Here is a 15,469-nt window from a genome sequence, read left to right as displayed (position 1 = left end):
TATATAGGAGTATTGATTAGATCACTACTACCACATACTCTTATTCTATACACTATTTATTACTACATCTGCAAAGGTTTACGATGCTTTTTTAACTACACAGTGTTATGTCCATCATTGTACTACTGTGTTCTGGTGTAAACTTAGTATTTTTGGATAAGTTAAAATGCTCGTGATGAAATAATATTGTCTCTTTGTTTTGTGCACAGTACTAGGGACAGAAAAGAGAAACAATTAGACAACTTCCCGGTTAGTGTTCAATCTCAAACTATAATATCAAGGCATACAATAGAAATGTTGATTTGTAAAATTGTTGCCACAAAATAATCTCTGAGTATGGTTAAGTATGTGTCTCAACAAAGCATAATAGGTAATAGATGTTTTGTTGTAAGTCGATGATACCTCCATCTAATAACAAATAAAGTTTATGTTAGGGTGTGGGAGGCTGTAGCAGACAATCAAGCACAACAACGAATGAAACCAATCAACGGGTAAGACTTCTCAATCAATTTTTTCTCGTGATTGCATTTTTTTCCTATCAGAAGTCACAACTGGATGTATTATTTTTCTATTTAGATCTGACTTTTGGGAGTACAAATAGCTATGTTCTGAAAATTATACTCCTTTAATCATCACGTTGTATTTTCATTTTATTGTCACAACGTAATCAAAGTCGTGTAAAACATTTGGACGTAGTTATTACACATGAAATGAAAAATTTATTTTCAAGAAAAAATGTTGACATATTGTGTGCCGGCCATCATAGGCAGCTAGAGCTCTATTTTTGCTTGTTAAAGATCGGAGGTGGCATCAGGAACTCCTTATGTTTTCAGAACTTTTAAAGTATGAAAGTGAGTTGTTATATATCTCACTAAAATCTATATTGGTAGCCTCAAAATAAAGTCGGTGAAATGAAAGATCCGTTTTTGGCCCAAATTTGGATAAAGTGAGTCATATCTGACGGCTCAGATCTTTTCATTACTTGACGACGTGTAACCATTTAACGGCTGCGATTTGTTTCAGGTACAGTTGAAGATGATTTCTGTTATCTCATATCCACCTGCTTTCGTTTGGTCTAAAATTTTGCAGAACAACGAACTTCACTGAGAAAAGTTAGAGAGAGAAAGAGAGAAGTTAGAGAGAGAAAACCAGAATTGGTAAAAAAGGAAGGTGTACTTGTAGATGATTTTGTTGTTGATGCTGTTAATGAAGCGAGTTATGACGTGAACTGTCAAAGAGGAATTAGAGGATTATTCAAGAACATAAACAAGACTTTTCCACTCTCAAAACTGTGAGAATTTAATTCCTTTTTTATTCAAGTTTTCTCTCTCTAACTCCAACAACGATTAATTTGATTCATAATTTGCAAATTCTGAAGGAACCTATCGTTTTCTTCTGTAAAATTGAACGAATTTCAGTTGTAAGTCCTGAATTTTTTACTAGAATTGAGTTTTTCTCTGTTCTAGTAAAGTTGTAACACCGATTTCTTCTCCGAAGAACAATTAAGAAGGATTTCAAATTTAAGAGTTCAATTTCAGACTTGTTTTCTTAGATTCTTCATTTAATTTTTTTTTTCCTTCTTTCAATTTCGTCAGAGATTTATAGTTCAATTCAAACATCAAGGAGTCGGATTTCAAATTCTGTTTGCTTTCATTGTTTCAGTTTTATCAGAGTTCAATTCGAAGTTCGATATTTCAATTTCGACTTCAAAATTAGAGTTCTTTACTTCAATTCTTTCAATTTTGTTAAACTTCAATAATTTCGACTTGAGCTGTCTATAGGGACCTCAAATTGTTTAATTTATGTTTATAGGGTTATTTAAAATCGGAAATGTTGTCTTCGCCTTCTTCATCATCTACAAATAACAAACAAAGTGAAGTCTTCGATCCATCCAAGTACATTGAGAAGCAACGAGGAGACGAAAAGTCCATAGAAAATGAAATTTCAGCTCAATTACAAGAAGGATCTACTGCATTAAAGCCATCTTCTGGTAAAGAAGTTGTTGATAAATGGATGGCATTTCCGACCGGGTCTAGTAACTCAAACTCAAGTTTTAATGGTTTCTTCAAGAGTATAAGTGAAATTGGTGATGGTGCTGGTGGAGGAGGTGAACCTTCAAATGATCAATCTAATCAAATTTTAAGCGAAGATCGTATGTCTCAAAGAGCAGCTGAATGGGGACTCGTTGTTAGTTCAGAATATGGGGCCGATAATAATGTGAAAGCTGTTCGCTTAAGATCATCGGGAGATCAAAGAAGTTCTAAAAATTCAGGAGAAAGGTCTAAAGAATCCATAATAACATCTGAAGACTCACAGAATGGATCAGGGTTCAGAAATCCTAGTGTTTCTCAAGACCTAAAGGATGCCTTGGCTTCACTACAGCAAACGTTTGTCGTATCGGACGCAACTAGACCAGATTGCCCTATAATATATGCTAGTTCTGGGTTTTTCACTATGACTGGTTATTCTTCAAATGAGATTGTTGGAAGAAACTGGTAAAAACTCATTTCTAACCTTTTCTCTCTGTATATGTCAATAGGCGACTTTCTAAGAGAGTCTGAACTTAGAACGGCTCAAACCTTCGACGCTGAGGTCAAAAACAAAGTTCTTGATAGCTCTAGCCGAGGGTCCGCTAGAGCCCTTGATAACTTATTATGTACTTCATAGTAAACTCCAAAAAAATGATAATGGAGTTCAAATTTGTTCTCAACTTTGATTGCTTTATCTTAATTATGGTTTCAAAGAACAAAAGTTGTTATGTGAGTCTATTTCTTTACACTCTTCATGTTTTATTTTTTGCAGTCGCTTTCTCCAAGGACCAGACACAGATCAAAATGAAGTTGCAAAAATACGAGATTGTGTTAAAACTGGGAAGAGCTATTGTGGTAGGCTCTTAAACTACAAGAAGGATGGTAGACCTTTTTGGAATCTGCTAACTGTCACTCCTATAAAAGATGAAGATGGAAAGGTTATCAAGTTTATCGGGTAAATATTTAACAAAAGAATTATGTTCAACCCTTTCCTTTTACTTTCATTTTCCAATTTTTTGTCTCCTTTTGTTTTCATTTCAACTCATTCCAATGATCAGATACAAAAAACTACATAAAACGTACACTAATGAATTTTACTGTTTTTTAAAACAATAAGATTCGAAAAGATAGTTTTTAAAGCAAAGAAACACATACATTACCATCTCATAATGAGCCCTACTTGCAACCAAAAAAAACCAATGAGCCCTAAGTAGAAAAACACATACATTATCATGTAACTGATGAGCCATTTGAACAAAAAAAATGAAAAATCTAACTAATGAGCACTGAACTCAATATGGATATCAGGTGTAAAGGAAGTGTAAACAGGTAGTGAGGGTTTTACCAGAATTTAGTTTGTAGAATTAGGAACCGGGAAAGAAGAATATGGCGGGTGGGCCTCCTGCTCTGATTTCAAGGCTAACGGCTATCTCAAAACCTGATTTCCTTTTCTCTGGAATTTCATCCAAATTCCCTAGTTGTTTGAAAAACACTTCCCAGTATTCATGGCTTGGATTTCTGTGGCGGAGAAAGGCAACCCAGAATTGAAAACCCTCACTATGTGGGTAGGGTTTTGAAGGTTTGGGGGAAAATGTATTTTCATGAAGGTGCGACAAACCATGGATGGGGAAGAGACAAGCTCAAGCTCCGCTTTTATACTAAAAGTAATTAGGGTTTCTACAATTTACATTTTGCTTTTGATTTGTTTTGTTTATCTCTTATAGTTACTAGTTTTGTCCTAATTATATATCATTATATCTTTGGGATCATCTAAGTTACCTGTTCTTTATTTTCAGTTATGCTAATTCATGATTTTTGCAGTTGCATGCTTATAAATTTGGGTTCTTGCCTTGAAATCTAAAAACTGTGTGTATTTTTCCTCCAGAATGCAGGTTGAGGTCAGCAAATATACAGAAGGTCTGGTTGACAAGGCTTTGAGACCAAATGGCTTGCCGAAGTCCCTGATTCGCTACGATGGTAAGCAGAAATATCGATTAGTTTAAAAAAAAAATGACGATTAGTTTTTAATATGCAAGGAATAATATCAACATGGGCAATCAAGTGATATTGTTTGTCTTTTCTCTCTTTCAGCTCGTCAAAAAGAAAAAGCCGTTTCTGCTATCACTGAGGTTTACCAGACGGTGAAACACCCACGATCCAGTCAAGCTTCAGTGCCTGGAACGCCTGCAAAGCTTGATGAGACTGAAAAGTTTGACGGTGGGTTCGTTCTTCCGAAATCCGCAGAACTTGAGAACCTAAACACACCTGGCAGACAAACTCCTCAAATGGATGTTCAAAGTGATATGTCTAGATCAAGTTCTACTCAAGATGTTGGCAAAAAATCTAGAAAATCAACACGTAACTCATTGATGGGGTGAGCTCCTCTTCTTTCCCGACTTCCGGTTGCAAACTAGAGAGGATTTTTTTGGCTTATCTCAAATTTGATAGTGACAACATATTTATTCTCATAGTCGTTTTCATGAGAATAAAGTGTACCTGTTTCTATACTGTGACAAAGGGAACTATACATGATTAATTACCTATAACTTATAGGATACTCATTGGCAACTGAACAAAATATACAATTTCAGTAAATGATTGATTCAATTGAAATGTGACTGGAGAAACATTATTAAGTACCTGGACTTTTGCACCAATTTATGAAATAATAAAGAATCCTTCTTACTAGAACTTGGATGAATTTTCGTTCTTCTGAAGTCTGGCTTTTAACTGTCAAATGTCAAACTCCTAGATCAATCATTTGTGTAACTGGAGTATTATGGCTTTCTGTTTTTTTTTTACCCAACTTGGATGGCATAAATTTTTTCCAAGGTTTTTGGTCCAACCATTTTTGTAATGTGCTTTGCCATGTGTAGGTTTAAAGGGAGATTAAGCTCCGTAGAGACGAAAGATCCAGAGCAATTGGAGCCAGAGCTTCTAATGACCAAAGATGTGCAACGCTCCGATAGCTGGGACCGTACGGAATTGGAAAGGGATATACGGCAAGGGATTGACCTTGCAACCACATTGGAACGTATTGAGAAGAATTTTGTCATAACAGATCCCAGACTTCCTGACAATCCCATTGTAAGGCCAAGATATACTTTAGATGGTTCATTTTTCCCTTTTTCGCGTTAGTTAGCTATCTAACCTCCTTTTCTCGTTTTTCTCAAAAAAAGAAAGAGATGGGGAAAAATCTTTGAGTTGCCTCCATTGAATTAGACAATTTCAATCACTAGACATGTGAAACTCTTGAAATCTTTGATTACATATCATATACGTTTACTTAATCAAAGTTGCACAAGTAACATGAAAAACCTTGATAGTCAAGCTACAACAATCAGTAGAAGGATCTTTAGCATCCTTAGATTGCAGCCAATATAAAGCCTCCAAAGAAGAGGAATCAGATGACTGTATTTGCAAATTAAATCTTCTTTCCTCAAGTCTTATTGCAATACTTGATCACAAGTTGCTTAAAGTGTGGATAAGTGCTGAAAGATGGCGATGATACTCCTCTTGTCTATTTTATATGTATCCCAATGTAGCTTCTTGTTGGGAATACACATTTGTTTGCTCAATTCCTTTCAATCCATGGGGACTTGATGTTGTGTTTATTGGAACGAATCTAGGAGCTAGTAAGTATTACATATGGGATTTCATGATTACCAAGCGTTTTGGAATTAAGTAGGCTCAGAAGTCAAAACTATTAATATAAACAAGGACAGGTTTTTCCACTCAATTATGAACTTACCGGAATGAGAAGTAAGTTGAGATTGGTGAAAGAGAAGAACCCTGAAAAGGAATTTGCTATCTAAGATTTATTACTTTCAGACGTTTTTTTCATAGAGCATGTCATCATATAGGAATTGTCATTGGTGTTCTGAGAGACATTTATGTTTATTTATCTTTACTGTAGTAAATCAAATTGTTGTGAAAGGTGTCACATACAACGGGTTACAATCCAGTACTTAGTCCTAAAGGTTGATGGTGGTGGTGCTAAACGAAAACTTTTAATACACTTGAACTGATCCACTATTTTCGTGGTCATATATTAACAAAACAAAAGAGAAAGAAAGTCATGTTAAAACAATTCCAACTATTGTGCTTTGGATATTTATGGCAAAAAAGAACTGACTCATGATGATGCTTGCTATGCAGATCTTTGCATCTGATAGTTTTCTTGAACTCACTGAGTATTCTCGAGAGGAAATATTGGGAAGTAACTGCAGGTAAGAGAGTTGTTCTTTTCCATAGCTGCTTTTTTAGGATCAATAGTCGTAAATTCGCAAAATATTCATCCATATCTTAGTGGTAGTACTAGTAGGAACCTTTGATTGCTCTACTTTAGATTTTGCTCCTGCATCCCCTCTTGTTGCTTTTACCATGGGCCCAGAGTTGATTTCATGTAGGGATTGTTTTCTTACCATTCAGATAATTGTTAAATAACTTTTTCATTGTGAAACTACAGAAGTAACATTGGGTAAAAGTTAGCCATGAAATCCATTGCTTTGAAATTTATATCTATCACGATTGACAATTGATGATTGTTGTAATTTGTACTCACATGCACGAACCACATGCATCCCATTGCCAAATGATCTATTACAAAAGATAAGCATGAATAAGTTGGTTAGTCCAGTTTTTATCTGGATGTCATAACATTTTGTGCTCATAACATATTATGATCTATTCCAGCTAGCGAAAATATTTCTTACTTCCATCAGGTTATTCATTGAAAATAAGCTTCATTTGGTTTCATAGATTTCTTCAAGGTCCTGATACAGATCAAGGAACTGTCTCAAAAATAAGAGATGCTATTAAGGAACAAAGAGAAATCACTGTTCAACTGATCAACTATACAAAGAGTGGTAAGTAAATGCCCCCAATACATTTTCATTATGCAGTGTGAGCCTTGCTTAAATTAACTCTACCATCCAATATTTTGTTGTCAGCTCTAATTTATGCCAGACATATGTAAAGAAGAAAAGTACTGTATATAAACCTTTAGGTTGTAAGTTATTTTTCCTTTTGCATTATTGTATTGATCACTCGGTTATTCTATGCATATATGCTTAGGTCCGATCAATAGTTAGGGATGTTTAGTCATTTCATGACCCCTCATTTTGTGGATAATCCTCGCAAAAGTTATAACATCCTACAATCTTTAATGCTAGTTGGGTTAAAGGTGGAAATCTGTTGATCATTACTTGACTTTTGGTTATTCTGTGCGCATTCCGTATAGTTTTGACATTACTGCTAGTCTAGATGGAGATCATGTTGCATAATTACACCCCTTAAATATGTTAAGAATTGATATAATTCTCACAAATATATCGAATTAGACATTCCAATCAGGTAAAACTAGTTTCAAAAATTTATGTTGTTCAAAGAATCATTGCTCTAGGTCCTAGGCCCAACTATTTAATTATATTGTCAGAGATGTTGAATCGACAATTCATGGTAATGAAGACTATAGTTTTGGTGATAACTTGGTTAGTCAGACATGATACCTGCTTGGGTCTTAGGAAGTGAGAATAGATTATGTCAATCTCCATTTATGCATATTGGATCTTCTTTGAGATGATATCTATTTTATTTATTTGGAGAAGCTAGATATTGCTTTCAGTATGTGATATGTAACCTAAACATGTGAAACCTGAAACTTGCAGGGAAGAAATTTTGGAATTTATTCCACTTGCAGCCTATGCGTGACCATAAGGTGGTTTATGTGACCCTTGTTTGGATTCTCATTTTCTTGCCTTTGACTTGGTTTTGTGTACAGTAACTGCGACCCTCTTTCCTTTATATTATTATTGGTCCATTGCAGGGTGAACTTCAATACTTTATCGGTGTGCAATTAGATGGTAGTGATCACGTCGAACCCCTGCGGAACCGGCTCTCTGAGAACACAGAGCACCAAAGTTCTAAATTGGTATAAGTCTGCTTTCTCATTTTATGATTACTCTCTATATTCTATAGATCAATTTTCTTGTCTTTAATATATATTTCTCTATTTGAATTGCCTCTCTTTAGTATATTGCAGTGTATATCTAACACTTTTGATACTATTCTAGCATTCATTTCCTGTCAGCTTGAAGCTGGATACAGTATGATATGTTTCAAAATACATAACAAGTTCTTGTAGTAGGCAAGAAAATATGGAAGAGCTGTAATGTCTCCCACCACCTTAATCAGAAGGATCAGATGTATAATCTTTTTTTTTTTTGTTGAAATGATCAGATGTATAATCTAGTACCATAAGCTATGATCTCAAGAAGGATCAGATGTATAATCCAGTACCATATAAGCAATGATCTCCAAAAATCGTCAATGATGTATAGGATTGTGATTATACGGATTTGACATCATTAGGAAAAAAAGTGGGACACATTTATTTTAAATCTAGGATAAGTGTCTGAATGCATTTTTTTTTGTCATTTTGTTAACTAAGATGTTTTTTGTAGTATTAAAATTGCTCTTACTCCTGGTTATCGAACTCAATTTTGTTATGTTATGGTAGCTGTCCGAGTTCTAATTGAAATACAGTTCAGTGATTTTAAAGTTTTTTTTTCTCAGGTGAAAGCTACTGCAGAAAATGTTAATGAAGCTGTTAGGGAGCTTCCTGATGCCAACTTGGTAAGGTAGACCTTTTACACCATAATGTGTTTGTAATTTTGTATCAACAGTTAGTTAATCACTCGATAAATTCATCAATTACATACTAAACACTGCATTGAACTTAATATGTTTTAATACGAAATAAAAAGTTCAAAGCTGCTTGAAATAGGCAGCCCATTTTTCGTTCTTATTATCCTTGTTGAAGTGCAAAATTATTTAGGGATCCTACTATATTTCCTCCAAATATAGAAAACTAAAGGAACCCAGCTATAGGTAGTTCGTTGGTTCTACATTCTTATATTGATAGGCACTAAGAGCACTGTGAAGACGGGTTTTGCATGTACAACGTCAAGTTTTTGGGAAGACTAAAAATTGAATATAACCCTGATCCTTTTGACTAGTATTTTCATTTTTCAGATAATTACGACTTAAAGATATCATTCTATGGTTAAGTTTCCTCAGGCTAATTTCAGTATTTTAACATATATGATTATGTAATATATATTTCCATTTTTTTTCAACTACAGCTCTAATGTTTATATTTGTTTTTCCCTTTTCAGTAATGCTGTGCTGCAATTTGCAATGATATTATGGTGCAGTCGATTATGACTATTTTGACTTTTAACATTGTTGCATATAACTTTCTCTAGAGACCAGAAGATTTGTGGGCCATCCACTCTAAAACCGTCTCTCCTAGGCCCCACAAAAAGAACAATTCTTCTTGGATAGCCATTCAGAAGGTACTGATTCTTCACTTCATGTTGTTGCATCTTGTAATCTATTTTCATAGATATCTCTCTCTTCTTGACTCCTTGTTCTACCTATTTTGTCTATTTAAAATTTCTTGATATTTGAAGGATACTCACCTGTAATTTGGTTATGCTAATATTTACAACTCTTTTTTTGAGTTCATTGCCATTCCATCAGAAATCTTTGTGGTCTTCTCTCTCTCATACCCTGTGGTAGTTAATTTTTCGGGGACCCATGGAAGTAGCTTAACACTCTTTGAATCAGATTGTTTCGGTTACAACTTAGTTTGACTTCGACGAAGCACATGGATAATGTGCTCAACAGCTGGTTTCTCATAATCTATTTAGGGTTCATGCTCAATAACTTGGCTCCTAAAATTTCCAGGAGCTTTTCTGGAAAGGGTTCAGCTGGACTGATTCTTTGTTAGTAATTGTTTTGTAGTTATAAACTTATAGCGTATTCTGTTTGTTGCTTAGGTTTAGATGCTCGTTATTTCTATAAGATTTTCTATTAAATGACAGTGATCTGACTTCATCTCCCGTTCTTTTTTTTCTGTTTCATTGTAGATCGCTGCTGGTGAGCAAATTGGTCTGAAGCATTTCAAGCCTATAAGACCTTTGGGGTGTGGTGATACTGGCAGGTATTCAAACTGTTATTCTGTTGAATTTCTAAATGTTGAAATCGGTCCTAAATATGTTCCATTTGCACTGCGAACATTTCCATTTCAAAATCAATCGACGTGAATCTAACTTGCAGTTCCCTCTTATATATTTACCTTCAAGTAACAAATTATTTAAATGAACAATATTTTGCAACTTGTGACTAAAAATTTGTATGTACGTCCAAGTTCCAAGATGATGACGCTGGGCTAGCATATAACTCCATTATGATAGAGATAGCACATTGTTTAGAAATAATTCATCTAAAGATTCTAACCAAAGAATCATCGCCTTCTCCAACTACTACCACCTTCTCCGATCACCACCATATACCATCAGCACAGACAACCACCATTTTCACCACCACCATCATTTTCATCTTCTTCATAAAACCTAAACCCTGAACCTAATCTACCGCCGCACAAAATCAGAGAGCTGAAATTTGTTATCGAGAATCATCTCATCATGTTCATCAGGAAGTGAAACATATACATGGCATGAGAAGCCCCAGTTACCTTTAAATTAAACTTTGATTTGGCCAAAACTCACCTCCTTCTGCCATTGCAGGAACTATACTTCTAACCTACAATGATACCGATCGACTCTCACCAATTATTTTTCATCTAACTCTCTCTCTTCTAAGAGTTTTAACACAATCCAGAGTGTAATGAAGCCATTAAAGAACTACTTTTCTTTTACTTAGCACAATCAACCTAACCAAATGCAACATTACCTGGTTCAAATATCTTCAATTGATTAATACTGTAAGATCCCCAATTTTACATTCAAAACCCACAGATGGACAAAGAAAACAAAAGAAAGATTGAAGTCTAAACTCTAAATGAAGTAGGATTCAATTAAATTTTTTGCTTTTCACAAACCCTGGGACCTGCGTATTCTGATCCAAACCAGCTTATCCAGCCTGGAAAACATATCAAGGCCCCTAATTAGGTTTACGGTTTATGGAGAAGGTGGTAATGGTTGTTTGTATTGGTGGTATGTGCTGGTGGTCGAGAAGGTGATAGTAATTGGAGAAGATGGTGGTCGCCAAAGAAGGCGGCTGTGGTTGTTCAGAGAAAGTGGTGTTGAAGATTAGAAGATAATTAAATCTTTTTAACTAGGTCGTCCTCCATCAAAAGTAATTGATTATTTTTACACCAAATACTTTTTGTCCATGTAAGAAATTCTTACGTCTGTATATTGGCGGCCATACTTTAGCATGATGGAATTTGAAGTTGGAGTGATTTGTTTAGTTTTTGATTGACTTGTTTGTTGGTTGTTCGGAATTCAATTGAATTTTTGGTGCATTGCCTGCAGTGTTCATTTGGTGGAATTACAAGGTACTAGTAAATTGTATGCTATGAAAGCCATGGACAAATCTGTAATGTTGAACCGTAACAAGGTACATGTGCGTAGTATTTTTGTTTTATGGGCACATACATCGCCAGTTGTTCCTGTTGGTTTTAGTAATTTACTTTTTCGATACCTTTTGACTGACACAACCTGTAAAATGCATCATTTGATCACCAGAGTTAAATATCTTGATATATAATCTAACATTAATTTAAAATTTGAGGCATGATTGCACAGTGCTCCTGTAGTTTCTACGTCTATTAGTTGTAGTTGGTGTACCTTGTCATTACATTCTTTTTCGTTTGTTATTACGGCGACTGTACGACTCTTTAAGAATCTGATAATCATCTAATGTTGTCATATTTTTTGTGAATCATCTACAGGTTCATCGTGCATGCATAGAAAGAGAAATTATATCATTACTGGATCATCCTTTTCTTCCAACACTTTACACTTCTTTCCAGGTCCAGTTTCTTATTATGAAATCTTACTTTATAGTTAATAATTGGTACCTATATAAATAACAAAGTTACGTTTTTCAGTATCATTTTTATTTATAATTTGGCTATGAAAACTGTTAAATATAGTTGACAAGAAAATGTTAAATTACAACGGCAAACTGGACTACAAGCCATTTGACAAAGTTAGCAGCACATTTGTCTTTTTTTTTTTCTCTAGTGATGCACTTTGCTTTTTTGGACTGTTTAATTTGATATAGCTGAATTCTACAGAAACTATTGTTAGTTGATATTATACTGATATCTTGTTTACTCTTCAGACAGCTACACACGTTTGTTTGATAACAGACTTTTTCCCTGGAGGAGAGCTGTTTGCGTTGCTCGACAAACAGCCTATGAAATTTTTTAAAGAAGAATCTGCAAGGTAACATCTCTTCTAAACTTGAATTTAGATTTCGTTCGAAAATTGTTTGAAAAAGAACTCATAATAACTTCAAGTTACACAAGCTTCAAATATATATGTCCGTAATATGTGATTGCTTGTCATTGTTACCTTTACTATTTCTGGGAAGTTGTAATTACGTAATTACTATAAAACTAAGTCTACGTATAGGCATCAAAAAGAGTAACAATACCTTTTTCAGTGAGGAATCACATTTCTTTCATTCAAGTACTAATTCATCTTGTTGGGTTTGATTTCTCCAGGTTCTATGCCGCTGAAGTTGTAATTGGTTTGGAATATCTTCACTGTTTAGGTACTTCAATCAAACCAGACATAGTTCTTTTTGGATAACTCTCTTATTGTACTCGTGGTAGGTTTATTACATTGCTATATCTATGAGGTACTACTCAATCTGAGTATGATTTCATGCATTGCAGTTCTAATCCTTTACATTTTCTTGGCGTAGGCACACCTAAGAGTATCCGACTTTTTGCACGCGAGTGGCCTACTAATTATTAGACCTACTAAATTTATTCCAGTACTTCTATTTTGTTTACGGAATTTAGCTAAGAAACACACGAGAATAGGGTTGTTTTGCAGATATTACAAAGTAGTGCTATGATTTCTTATACCTTGATGTTGTCTTAGTATAAAATCTGTGTTACCTTTGAATCTTCCTATGTCATTATGTTAGATATTTTTTTTCGTATTTATAAACCAAGTGATCAGAAATCATGACTTCGTCACTTGTATGTTTGCATGTTACAGGAATTATATATCGCGACCTGAAGCCTGAGAATATACTACTACAAGAAGATGGGCATGTCGTATTAGCGGACTTTGATCTATCTTTCCTCACAGCCTGTAAACCTCAAGTATGCTAAGAATCTTTCTCTTAGAAACAGTTGTCTACTACATACTTCAAGTTGATCCTTAAGGTGGATAGTTTGCTAGATGCTGCTAATGAGTTATTGCTTATTTTCTAATGTATGATCTTGATACAGGTTATTAAGCATCCCTTACCTGCAAAGAGGAGAAGATCAAGAAGTCAGCCGCCTCCAACGTTTTTTGCAGAACCGACTACACAATCAAATTCATTTGTTGGAACTGAAGAGTACATTGCTCCTGTAAGGAAATTGTCTTTTGTTTCTCAATTCTATCATATATGTCTAATGATTTCCCATATTTAAATTCATATATCTGGAAAAGGTGAGTTTACAGGAAACTGAAGTGTGAACATTAGGGACCAACTACGGATAAAATCATCTAGATGTTCACAACTCTACGAGTTATCACCTTTAATTAACATTTTGCTAGGACTGTAGAGTAACTTGGATAGGCATTCTGAACCAAGTTGGTGATTACCAAAAGTTCTATTTTTGTTGCTTAGTACAGTAAAATTTGGAATGTATGTTGTCCACATAACTCTATTATTAGGCCTATACTGGATCTTGACTTCGACGTAATGAGAAACTAACCCACTTAAAAATAATTCTAATTAACTCGGATTAAGTCGTGTTTGGTTAAGATATTCTTCTAAATCTGGGAAATGTGAATTATTCCCGGGCTTCATAATTATGAGTGCTGGAATAGCTTGTCCAATGGTTTCCTTTTATTTCCAAGACTCTTAATAGTTCAATTGTTTTCAGGAAATAATTACTGGTGCAGGACATAGTAGTGCAATTGATTGGTGGGCTCTTGGTAAGCATGTCACTAATTCATGTTAGCTCTTTTGCATGTAAATCATTAAATCTTTTTTTTTTTGTTGAACATGTAAATCATTAAATCTTAAGCTTAATAATCCCTTTTGAACACTATATATTCTTTTTTTTTCTCAAGCTTTTGATAAAATTATCATTGAGCTTTTGTACGAATACTCAATGAGAGGACATATAGAGCTTAATGTGTTCAAAGTTCCATTGCTATGAATGATCTAGATTACATTTTTATCAGGGTGTTTGTTTATTTATTGAATACAGGTATTCTTCTGTATGAAATGCTTTATGGCCGAACGCCTTTCAGGGGAAAGAACAGACAGAAAACGTTTGCTAACATTCTGCACAAAGACCTCACATTTCCAAGTAGCATTCCGGTAAAATATGAAATACCCTTCTACACTCTCATGTTTATTTCGAGTTTGTTAATCCTAAGCAACTGATAAGACAAACAAATTTGAAAAGCAAAAAATGTATAAAAATCAACCTAAAGAGTCAAGGTCGACTAGGGAATGTATTTAGGAAAGTATGTATGACCAGATTAAGTGTTCCCTTCTCCAGGCGTCAAGATAGATTGAAACTTCAGTAGCAGTTTGTTGTTAGAAGATGAGAACATTGAAGGGAAGATAGGGAGGAGGAATTCTGTTTAGAAGCTCATGTTTGAAGTGTTATTTTAAGTTTATAGCTTGTATAGTAAGAAGCTAGCCAACCTGATTGGGGCGCGATGTTTGCCCACACTATCGGCCGACTTCGTATATAATTTTTTTGTTACCGACTATTTTTTTTTCAGGTAAGCCTCGCGGCTAGGCAACTGATACATGGATTATTGCATAGAGACCCAGCAGACCGATTAGGATCAAAGAGTGGCGCGAATGAGATCAAAGAGCATCCTTTCTTCCGCGGAATTAATTGGCCTCTCATTCGATGCATGGTAATGCTTTCCACAAATCTAATTTGTACCCAATCTTTACGTTATTCTTTTTGAACTTAAAGACTAAACCTGTTTTAATTTGCAAAACAGAATCCTCCACCACTAGAAGCACCACTTGAACTCATCGGAAAAGATTCAAAAGCTAAGAATATAGAGTGGGAAGACGATGGAGTGCTTCATCAATCGCTCGAAATTTTTTAAGGTACAAAATATTTAGCACCTTAAGAATTCCTAGCTTTGTGCACTTGTGATTCCTTATGCTAGAGAAATTCTTTTCTAATATATGCAGGATTATTCGGATTCTTGATTGAACCAGTTTACGATTGAGTGAGACTCTTTGTTTAACGGTATTTATTATGTACAGCGAAAGCATAATACTTAGGGACTGCTTGCAAGATTGATTGGATAATAACTTGTCTATTATCTCCTTTTCTCTCTACAAATAATGACCCGAATCAGTGAATAAGTTAGTATGTTCTAATCTCAATGTATTGAGTTCTTGCCCATCTTAAT

At 34.7% G+C, this 15,469-nt stretch overlaps 1 protein-coding gene across 2 annotated transcripts; it reads left to right on the top strand.

The window, feature by feature from the left end:
* Nucleotides 1–1,085: 1,085 nt before the first annotated feature.
* PHOT2 (phototropin 2) lies at nucleotides 1,086–15,462 on the top strand. Of its 2 annotated transcripts, none has more exons than XM_086652574.1 (24): nucleotides 1,086–1,291; nucleotides 1,813–2,495; nucleotides 2,803–2,985; nucleotides 3,916–4,007; nucleotides 4,122–4,404; nucleotides 4,907–5,117; nucleotides 6,189–6,259; nucleotides 6,792–6,898; nucleotides 7,700–7,749; nucleotides 7,858–7,962; nucleotides 8,607–8,666; nucleotides 9,299–9,388; nucleotides 9,965–10,038; nucleotides 11,375–11,459; nucleotides 11,794–11,874; nucleotides 12,189–12,292; nucleotides 12,574–12,623; nucleotides 13,079–13,185; nucleotides 13,315–13,437; nucleotides 13,960–14,011; nucleotides 14,290–14,402; nucleotides 14,816–14,956; nucleotides 15,047–15,158; nucleotides 15,246–15,462. In XM_086652574.1, the coding sequence occupies exons 2-23, from the start codon at nucleotides 1,831–1,833 to the stop codon at nucleotides 15,155–15,157; spliced, it is 2,958 nt and encodes a 985-aa protein (XP_086508700.1). In that variant the 5' UTR covers nucleotides 1,086–1,291; nucleotides 1,813–1,830; the 3' UTR covers nucleotide 15,158; nucleotides 15,246–15,462. The 2 variants fall into 2 exon arrangements, with proteins under 2 accessions (XP_086508700.1, XP_086508701.1); XM_086652575.1 differs by having other exon boundaries at nucleotides 1,086–1,420.
* Nucleotides 15,463–15,469: the final 7 nt, after the last annotated feature.

Source organism: Eschscholzia californica, unplaced genomic scaffold (genome assembly GCF_041429995.1).
Source record: "Eschscholzia californica isolate CP2 unplaced genomic scaffold, dmEscCali1.0.p SCAF_1, whole genome shotgun sequence".
Classification (NCBI taxonomy): domain Eukaryota; kingdom Viridiplantae; phylum Streptophyta; class Magnoliopsida; order Ranunculales; family Papaveraceae; genus Eschscholzia; species Eschscholzia californica.
This window is presented reverse-complemented; position numbering and strand designations above follow the sequence as displayed.